The sequence below is a fragment of the Notothenia rossii genome (genome assembly GCF_949606895.1).
Source record: "Notothenia rossii genome assembly, chromosome: 2".
Taxonomy (NCBI): Eukaryota; Metazoa; Chordata; class Actinopteri; order Perciformes; family Nototheniidae; genus Notothenia; species Notothenia rossii.
In genome coordinates this window covers 6,124,197-6,135,208 of record NC_136904.1, presented here as the reverse complement: position 1 = coordinate 6,135,208, position 11,012 = coordinate 6,124,197, and the positions used below count along the sequence as shown (strand labels likewise).

Genomic DNA, 11,012 nt, shown 5'->3' with positions numbered 1-11,012 from the left:
TACTGTGTAATATTGTATGTTTTGTCATTTTGATGTTTGATGTCATTGGGCATTTGAATTATGTTAGATAACATATCTGATATACATTATGTTGGTTTCACAATACAAAGAATAGTGGCGCCATCGTGTGGCATATCAACAGAATAATACATAATGCAGAATCTCTACATTATAATGTTACTGAGAGGATTCAAGGATACCCCGTTTCTACAACTGAACGTTAGCTTAAATATCGGTTTAAAAACCTTATAATTGCAATAATTTGACAAATGGGACTGTTTCCATTCAATCTCTGAAACCTCAAAGTAATCTTCTCTTTATAATCAGGATTTATAAACGTATGTTATATCAAGTTGTTTTATTAAACACTTTTCTCCCTCATATCTATATGCAACTTTCCTTTACCAGTCATCTTCAACAGTAAATAAAAACAGAGCTCAATCCCAGGTCAAATGCACACTAAAGGGTAATAATGAGGTTCAGCAACAGGAAAGCATTACAAATAATGCCATTTGTATTATATTAAATAAACTATCCAAGATGTGTGTTTGGTGCAAGAGAGAAAGAGAAATGCATTGGACAAAAGCAAAAGAGATGTGAGAGAGTTTTTATTGATACATTAAATCTAAATGAGTTAGGATAAGGCGGAACAATGACGTTTTACATGTACTATTAACATTAAGCATTATACTGATTGACACATATCAATCCAGTTTTAAATCATAATGGAGTACATGATATAACAATCACTTGTGAAGCTACATAGGATTACACTGTAAACAGTGGTTAACACCATAATAAACACCACTTATAACCCATAAGGCACAAATGAAGACTCGTTATCTGATAGCATTAAAAAAACAAGAAGTTTAATGTAGTCAAATGCAACCGATAAAAAAATGGGTGTTCTCAAATGGCCGCTTTCTTAGTTTTCAAAAGAGGGCAATGGTTGGTATTTGACCTTTGATGCTCTGACTTTGTACAGGGCCACTGTACTGATCATGCCGACGGCTGCAAGAAGACATCCAACGATGAACACCAGGTTCAGATTCAGGGGGGTCCCTGGAGAGAAAGAGAAGCGTTATTTTAATTTGGCATTTTCAAAGACTAACTCCTCAGAGGACGTGGTCGAATTGTCTTATTAGTTCAGGAAGGTCCCCAACCGAGTGAAATTACCAGAGGTCTCTAAGTGGCATCCATGACAACAGCTTTTTAAAATGTTGATGATAGGAAAGGAGCTTCGATGCTTGATATCTCCTTTAAGATACACTGGAAAATCCTGCCCCACAATACCTAAGGCCCATCACTTTTTCACTAAGGTTAGAACCTAATCTTCTCATTCTCATATCAGTATCTAGTGTCTCTACAGGGACATGTCTCCATGCTTTAATGTTCAAAAAGCTCTTTATTTTTCTTATACTGCCTGTGCTACAGCACCTCTTTTCACCCTCTGTTTGAAACAAGAGCCCAGTCTGCTCTGATTGGTTAGCTGGCCGGCTCTGTTGTGATCGGTCAACCACTTAGAAATGTCCCGCCCCTTAGCCTATCACGTACAATGTGTTGCAGCACCAGCCAATAGGAGCGCAAGTGTTAACTAGTGATGACACTATGTTCCAGAAGTCCCGTTAAGGAAAAGTGGTTAGGAAAAGACACAGGACCTAATTTTCACTTTTCAACCGTAGCCTCAAAGTAGGAAGGTGTTCTGAGGGAAAACGTACCTGGGCTCCCGGTGCTCTCCGCTGATCTCTTCAAACGCAGAGGACCCTGGGAAATGAAGTGTCTGGCACTCTGACTGATAGCCTCTCTCTTGCGGTGATGATGATGCCCAGTAAGTGGGGAGTTGATGCACCCCTGTGAGCACCTGGTGCCGCTGCTCCCTGCCTCACATATTAGCACTGAACAGCTGATGTACACCTGAACGCAAAACAACACGCTGTCATTACATCAGCAGATATACAGACTTCTCATCAAGTGGAGAAATAAAAGAGCTGTGGTCGGATCAAAGACAAGATATATTGACACTTTTGTACTTTTACTTTAGTAAAAATGTCAGACTACATGCAACATGCAGTATTCCTACACTGTGGTATTCATTATTTGTATTAAGTAAAAGATCAGAGAGTATAGACACATATTAGATTGTTCACCTGGTCGTGCAAGCCGATGAACTGGAAGGCCTCCATGCTGAACCTGAACTGTCCCGGGTTGGCCCCCGGATGCACCTGCACCGTTTGGTCCAAATTACACCTAACAGTAACAACAAAAAGAAAAGTTAAGAAATATTGCATATGTGAGTCCATGCCTCACAATTGGTAATTGCTAACATTGCTAATATAATGCTAATTTTGATACATTAAAAGGAAATCAATTCAGACACCAATAGCCACATTTGGCGTAACGCAGTGGTTCCCAAACTTTTTCCGTCGGGACCCCCTTGGGTAATTGGAAATATTTTCGGGACCCCCCAACCCGGTTTCCATCTATATTGATGGGATTAATTGTATATTGTTGTAAAAACATTACATTGTCTCTGCTAATAACAATAAGATACAAAGATCCAACTATAATTGTATATTTTATTATGGATTACACATGAACAAAAGTGCTTTAATAGATACTGTGAATTCATTTGGCCTAATTAAAACTACCAGGCCTTCATCCCAGAGTAGTAGATTTTTAAATTCAAATGTCTTTAAGGAAAACATATTAATGAACTACTATTTCTACTGCAGGTTGCAAACGATCACATCACTTTACCATTCCTATTCCAAACATAGCCTATCAATGACTTGTGTGTGCTTGCTTTCCCTCGCAGATCTTTTCAAACCGCGGGGCTGTTGTTTTGAAACTGCCACTCTCAGTTCATTCTCAATGTTCAGCTTTGATCTGTATTTCGTTTTGATGGCAGCAAGAAAAGCCTATCTCACACAAGTAGGATGTTGCAAAAGGCAGCATTATGCCCACAGCTCTCTGATCAATGAGATATTTTTGAGCAGTGTTTGTTTACAATTGAATAATAATAATAATAATAATAATAAGTTTGATTTATATAGCACACTTTAAAAACAACGTCATCTCAAGGTGCTTCACAAAGCTAAAAGGAGAAAATAATCAAATTTAAAAAATCTTCCCGCGACCCCCCTGCAGTACCTCCGCGACCCACCAGGGGTCGCGCCCCACAGTTTGAAAACCACTGGCGTAATGTATTTTTGGAAGCCTTTTTCAAAAAGTTTGAAACATACTCGTTTTTTTCTTTTTTGTCCTTCTTTTGTTTTTTAACAAAAGTGTGTACCTGATGGAAGACTGCAGATGGAAATGAGTTAGAAGCAAGCAGAAATGTTCTCTTTTTGAGATTAACCTATGTGTATTGATGGTCCTTGTTCAATAAAGACAATAATAATAATTGCTTTGCCTGATTAAATCCCATATTAATGCACTGCCTGAAAACACGTCATTCCCACCTACGGGCAGTTTAGTTACAAACCTCTGACACAGCACATCTTTCCCAATGCATTGTTTTGTCCCCTGTTGCCACTAGATGGCGTGCTCATGCCTACCCATTCTCGATGATGGAGTATGTTGGCCAGTAGTTGGGGGTGTCATATGGCGCCGCACTGCAGGACTCCACAAACAGCTGGGTGTTGTTGAGGGTAGAGTTGGCCTCTATCTGCATGTAGATCCTATTCTTCACATCGTACTCCAGAGGGTACAGCCCTGGATCAATCATTTGTCTGTATTGGCTGTCTGGGTAGAACTCAAAATCGTAGGTGAACTTTCCGAAGCCTTTATCCCACACCACCACATTCCTCCTGTGTGCTGTGAAGCCCTGCGTCACGTTCCCACGTTTGGGGTACTGGCAGTAGAACTGGACCTCCAGCAGGTGGTTCCTGGTGATCAGGTCGTGTATGTTGTCCACCGTGGTGATTTCATTTTTGAAAACCAGGCTTTCCTCATCTTCCTGCAGAGTTAAAGGGGACATATTGTGTTCACGTTCATATGTGTATTCGGGGTGTCAACTAGAACCTTTACATGCTTTAATGTCTAAAACATTGTAATTTTACTTATACTGAAGACTATTTTTTAGGACCCAGTCCCCGAAAAAAAGTGCTGCATGTGACACAGGAAGTGGTACCGAAACCCTCCGAAACACTGTAAAAACTGTCACTTTGGTAAAACTTGAAAAAGGTTTTTGTGAACTTTTGCATTATATTTGTTGCTTAAACTGACTTTTGTAGTTTACCTGAATGTGTTTCTTTCCCAGGCAGGTTGGATGGGACCCCCGATACCCAAATGTGTCTGCACAAGCACTAAGGACTGAGTTTTTCATATTCCAAATAAAAAGTAGTTTAGAGAAAAAACCGGCAGGTGATGAAACAGATGCTCTATTGTTACCTCGATCTGAGTGCCGCAGGCGTTGAGGGGTACGACCACGATGATGTGCGAGCTGTTGGAGTTTGTCTGCAGGTTGCAGGCCGTGTTGCTGGGGTCATTGAGGCGTAAATGATCCTCATGAAGTCCAGGGAGAGAAGATCTGTTAACCTCTACCGTCATTGAGGACTCATCGCAGGTCACATGGGATTCAACTAGAGCAAGAGATAAATAGTTTACAAAATAAATACACATTACACTAATGGTTCTAGTCTGCAGGTGGCAGTAACGCTCCAGAACAGACAAGAAGAAGAATGCAACGCTAGTTAACAAAGATTTGCAGTGACTTGTTTCCCCTTCAATATTGTTTCACCAAAAAGAAAGGTTTCAGTTCATATAAATTCAGGACATGGGTGGTGTTTTTCGCCGAAGTAATGGGTTTGATTTGATAGTTTTTACCCAAACACAAATGCTTTGCAAAAGTCCATGAAGCCACGAATGGAATTTAACATTTTGGTTATAATATAAATGCCTTTTCAGTTGTAGTTCTACTATAAAATGTTGATGTTAAACAAAAATCGTTCTTACTTAGTCTTTTACCGATGTTCACCAGAACGCACCTCATCTCGGACTGATAGATGCCGGACCTGAAAAGCATCAGTGACCAAAGATTTATCTTGAGCCATTTTTTTTAAGGAGTAATGCCTTTTACTCATTCAGTAAGGCTGAAATGTCTTATTAAATCATTACAGGTGTTTGAATTGTAGATAACTTTAACCACATACTCACTCAAATCAATATGCAGACGATTTATTTGTTTATGTCAATGTCTCTGGCAGAAGCAATCATCAATTGGGATTTCTAACTTTTAAACACATTCGCATCTGACTTCTGTATTCTTTAAATCCTAATGTTTCTTAGTCGTTCATAGCTTTTTAAGTTTGATTCAAAAATATCGAACTGGTACTTACTGTGGGGATTGGGTGACGTGATAATGGTAACCGGAATTACTTGTGGTTTGAGGGGGGAGGGTAGAGGTGGGACTGTAAAATGTGTGAAAAGTGAAATCAATATTTAACACACACAAATGCATACTAGTTGTCTCAAATAGAAAATAAATGTAAGGCTCACTCACTCGATTACTGATTCAACAGCAAAGCAGATTGGGTAATGATCCCCCACATCATCAGGGCCAGGCGTCCACCTAATGACAAAGTCTCCATGTGTGCTTCTGTGCTTGGTGATATTCAGTGGCCCACTGATGATGATATCATGTAGTCTGTGTGAAAACAAAAGAAAGAAACCAGATATTTGCTTCTTATCGCTGAAGTTATCTCACTAGCAGAAATGCTGATAATGTTCTGACCCCACAAGGCTATACTCATCACGTTGATTCTCACTTACGTTGCATGTGAAGCTTGTGCTCGAACTCTGATCTCCACTTCTTTGTTGACCTCGGCATTGATTTGTTGTCCATTTTCAGGGGTTGGGAGAACAAACTTTGGCAAGTAGAGTCCATCAACACACGAGGGAGCAGGTGGGTCCACTGCAGTTAAAAAGTGCAACAGTTCTTTAAGAGTTCTTGATCAGTTCTTAAAACCACTTTGTCATTGTCTGTTGTTCAAAACATCAAAGCTGTCGCAGCAGATTATATTCATTCGCTGTCAAAGGCTAAATATGTGCAGGTTAGGGTTTTGAAGAGGGAAATACAAACATTTTTATCTTACAATTAAGGCTTTTCCACTTGTTTGTGTGGATTGTTGCAGAAAGCTGTGAGGCCGTATTATCCCTGACATTTTACCACACCCGCATTCATTTTCAAAAGAAGCCCATCTTCAAAACCATAATTGTCAGTTCCTTGATTATGGCCTCTTGTTAATTCACCGACACAAAGACAACATTTTGAAAATGATTCCACCAGATGGCGCTATACACCACTCGAAAGAAATCAAAAACGACTGCTTCAAAATACTAATGTAATGATTTTTTTTTTAAAGATCTAACAATCCTGGCATTTTTCCCGATTTATACATTTCACAACCCTAATCCCTAACATTCCGAATATTTTACCTGAAAGAGCCGGTCATGTACATTTGCATTAACCTAAAGAAAATTGCAAATCCATAATTGTGAGTCAACCTCACCTAAGGGTTAGGGTTAGGGTTTTCAAAACAACTAAAATGTCTCTATGCAGGTGTAGAACATTTACTTACTTCTTCTGCTAAAGAATGTATTTAAAACCAAAATGTAGAACAAAAAATAAGACGTTGCACATTACGTTGTCACTAGAGCTGCAAGAGGTGCATGACAGGTTACACCCATTGAAGTCAGTGCAGCAACAGCTTTTCTGTAGGTATGGATTTACTAATTGAGGACAAGTAAAACCTTACTCACCAAGAAAGGAGAATTGCAAAGGCAGTTTACTGAGAGGAGGCGTGGTGCCATGCAGGTGTCTGTTGTCTGTGGTGGTTGGAGTCAGCCACGGCCGGTATGTGGATCGAGGTGGGGCTGTTGTCTGACGTGTAGTTGTTGCTGGAGTTGAATGATGATACCACCATGGGGTTGTGGTTGGTGCTGCAGTTGTGGTCGGTGCTGCAGTTGTGGTCAGTGCTGCAGTTGTGGTCGGTGCTGCAGTTGTGGTCGGTGTTGGAGTTGAATGATGATTCCACCACCATGGGGTTGAGGTTGGTGCTGCAGTTGTGGTCGGTGCTGCAGTTGTGGTCGGTGCTGCAGTTGTGGTCGGTGCTGCAGTTGTGGTCAGTGCTGCAGTTGTGGTCGGTGCTGCAGTTGTGGTCGGTGTTGGAGTTGAATGATGATTCCACCACCATGGGGTTGAGGTTGGTGCTGCAGTTGTGGTCGGTGCTGCAGTTGTGGTTGGTGCTGCAGTTGTGGTTGGTGCTGCAGTTGAATGATGAGTCCACCACCATGAGGTTGGGGTTGGTGCTGCAGTTGAATGATGAGTCCACCACCATGGGGTTGAGGTTGGTGCTGCAGGTGTGGTCGGTGTCGGAGTTGAATGATGATTCCACCACCATGAGGTTGGGGTTGGTGCTGCAGTTGTGGTCGGTGTTGGAGTTGAATGATGATACCACCACCATGAGGTTGGGGTTGGTGCTGCAGTTGTGGTCGGTGTTGGAGTTGAATGATGATACCACCACCATGAGGTTGGGGTTGGTGCTGCAGTTGTGGTCGGTGTTGGAGTAGAATGATGATACCACCACCATGGGGTTGTGGTTGGTGCTGAAGTCGTGGGAGGATATGTGTGGTAGTATGATCGTTTTTGCCTCATGGGAATCAGTGGAGCCTTGTAGGATTGGGTTCCATCGGTGTAGGACAGAGTGATGGGCCTTTCCGGGAAGTCCTCCACCACCAACTCAAATCCAAAAACACTTGGGTTGGCGATGGCATTGCGGTAATGTAAGGAGCAGGAACCCTAACAATGTAAACATTCAGACATTTAGTGAGGCAAAGGATCAGTCAGGTATTGGACAATGTATAAGGAATTTTTTTTTAAAAATTATTTACAGACCTGATCCAAGACAAAGCCTGAAGGTTGGTTACATCCACTGCACTCTACGTTTCTGATATTTCCATATCTGCAGCGAACTGTGTCGCCATCAGGGTCGAAGGACATCAGCTTGTAGGTGCGTGGGCAGTTCTGGGGAACTCTTGAAAGGACACATTAACAAGAGTGAGGAACACTGTTCTGCCCATAAAACCCAAAAGGATCAAATAATCAGAGTTATAACTGCACATGTGAGGTAGTAGAGTAAGCACGGCCACAGTGACTTCTTTTAGGGTGGTGCCAAACCCACCCTCAAATAATTTAAATTGATACTTATATGCATATTACACACCCATTTCAAAAAATAAACACAATGCGAGTTGACCTTTTTTTAATGAATATAATTTCATTCAAATGAATGGAAGCAGTAGACACAGTTATTAAATAGAGGCAATTGTAAAGCAATCATCTAACAACTATTTTGAGAAAGAGGTTTCAGCCGAGGGTAAGGCAGAACTGTAAAGGTTAACACCCATTTTGTCACTTTACTTTGTGAGTGCAGAGCAGAAACTGTCTGCAGGACTGCACCTTCATGATACAGAGCCATTTAATCAAACAACAAAATAAAGAAGGAGCTTACCGAAGGAAAGGTAGAATGGCAATGTCTGGGGATCTGTTTGGTTTGCCAGTGTCAGATCTTGTTCCCAAATCTACTTGAGTTTGAAATCTCCAACCTGAAACCCCATTACGTGTTGGGATCCAACAACAGCTACTTGCCCTGATAGGTGTGCAAACAAATACTGCATTATACAGATGCTTGTTTTTATTTATTATTTTAGGATAAGCATCAAAACAACAGATACAAGTGTTTGAGTCAGAGAAAAAGCTCACCTCATCTGAAAAGGTTTGTCAGTTGTGACTTTTCTTTGTTGAACTGTTTCTGTTTCACACCATTGACGGTTGCTTTGCGGTGCATTGGTGCTCCTGTCAGTTATGCCTCTCTGTTGATTAGTGATATAGCCACAGTTGCCAGTGCTACATGTCTGGGAATGGGAGTACTGACACCCATCATAGGTCGCCCTATTGCGAAAGTCCACCTTTGAAAAAAATAATAATATTAATGCATATTTCTATCGCTATTTCCAATGTATTTTGTGCTTTGACATATACCAATCAAGGTAAAAAGCTAGACAACACATTTAAAAGAAAACATTGAGGTAAACTATATTTAATGTATGGCAAAAACTTTAACAGAAGTGAGTGTAAAAATAACAACGGCATAAATATGAATAAATTAGTGAATTATTAACTGACGCAAAGGTTTCAAAGTAGTTCCTCTCACCCTAAATGATCCATCAGGGTTTCTTCCTTTGTAGCTATAGGTCATGGATCCCCCGTAGTGATGTGATGCAGACGCCAGTGTGACCAGCTGAAGCAGGAGCAGAAGAGCGACGGCCATCTTTTCCTGAATTCACCTCTGTCTCCAAGTATCTGCTGCTCACATCCTTTTATACACACCTGGCCATGGTTCCTCCTGCCAAGTCATGACCTTCATCTATTGAATCAGACCAGCTACATAACTAGTTCCACAACATTTCACTGTCAATGCTTTAATACACCCACAACGATAACAAAGCACAACATTTGATGATAAAGAACATTTGCTGGCAGCGTGTTGACATATTTTTGTCATTGTGAATGCTAAGGAATCGAAACTGTAAGGATATCTACACTGTAAAAATATTAACCGTGAATTCACAATAACTACCTGGCAACTTTTTGCATGACTTTCACAGTAAGGTTCACAGCAATTTACTGTGAATGTCTTCTCAGCAATGTATTGTAATTTCACATCCATGATATTACAATGCATTGTTGTAAATATAAAACTGTATACTGTAACTTCACAGCTTCAATGACTAAGGAATTACTGTGATATTACAGTATGTTACTGGGGAATTACATCATTTTGCTTTACATGCATTACAACAAGGGCCTGTACTTTTACATTTCTTTTGTGAAAGCAATGCAGGAGTCGCCAGTAATTTACTGTGAATTTACAATGATAGACGTGCATAACTGTAGTCCCAAGCTCCGGTCCTTCCTGGAGGAAGCTCATACAATGGTTTCCTGTCAAATACTATTGCATGACGTGATCAATCACGTCATCCACATACAGCAAGCAAAAATGCACAAAAAGCATCTCACACGTGAGTCCAGTTGGGTCAAATCAAATAGGCTACACTGTAAAAAAGAAACTCGTAAAAAAACGGTCAAAGTACTGGCTGCAGCGGCTGCCAAATAAAAACCCTTAAATTAAAGTAAAATACTTTAACTGAAATAAAGTGCAGAAGATATTAATTTCCGGGAATCGCCCTTAAAGATTTTATAGGGAAACACTGTAATTTTACAGATGTTTCCTCTCTTTTCAAAATCCATTGTCTTATAATGTTACATTCCAATACCTTAAATAAAGTTCTGATGAGAAAAACAGTTTTTTACATTTTTTTTATTAGATTTTTAAGATCAAACACAAAAATAATTACAGAACCTAAAGCTCTACAGGTAGAATACTGTTATTTTACATCTTTGTTCTAACATTTTCCAATCAAACACGTTGAATAAAATGACAGCACAAAATGTTCTATAGAGAACAATTACTATAAACATTTAAAAACTTTAAAAATAAAAATATTTGTAGAATTATACAACCATTAATGAATAAAGCATTTAATATTTAAACATCTTATAAACAGTATAAACAAAAAGTAAGTTTAATTTTGTAAGAGTATTTTGAAACATTCTCAATCTAGTGGAGTGCACGCGTCTCAAACAAGCCTAGTTTGTTTACAAAATTGCGGCGCAACTTGGTGGGCGGTGACCTGGAAAGACATCTCTGCGTGAGAAATACAAGGTGTGGCGTGTGAGCGTGTGAGTGGAGTGAAATGCGTGTGTCTCACGCCAATTGCGTGACACTTGAGAACTCTGAAGATATGCTTGGTCAATTCTTAATAAAAAAGAAAAACCAACAAATTGAGCACTTGAGTTTTCATTAGCAGCGCCTAGCTACAGCTGCGGAGCTTCTGTGAATACCACTAACAGTCTATTTCCTTAAAATGGTACATATCGCTCAATCTAT

The 11,012-nt window shown here is 40.1% G+C and overlaps 1 protein-coding gene across 1 annotated transcript; it reads right to left on the bottom strand.

Annotated features, from left to right (window-relative positions):
* Positions 1–592: 592 nt before the first annotated feature.
* Positions 593–9,440, bottom strand: LOC307028231 (uncharacterized protein). Its single transcript, XM_079663086.1, has 14 exons — positions 9,216–9,440; positions 8,765–8,970; positions 8,514–8,651; positions 7,898–8,036; positions 6,763–7,801; positions 5,773–5,914; positions 5,504–5,647; positions 5,340–5,411; positions 4,957–5,015; positions 4,393–4,583; positions 3,558–3,958; positions 2,148–2,247; positions 1,719–1,914; positions 593–1,062 (listed from the first exon to the last, which is right to left on the bottom strand). The coding sequence occupies exons 1-14, from the start codon at positions 9,330–9,332 to the stop codon at positions 926–928; spliced, it is 3,081 nt and encodes a 1,026-aa protein (XP_079519212.1). The 5' UTR covers positions 9,333–9,440; the 3' UTR covers positions 593–925.
* Positions 9,441–11,012: the final 1,572 nt, after the last annotated feature.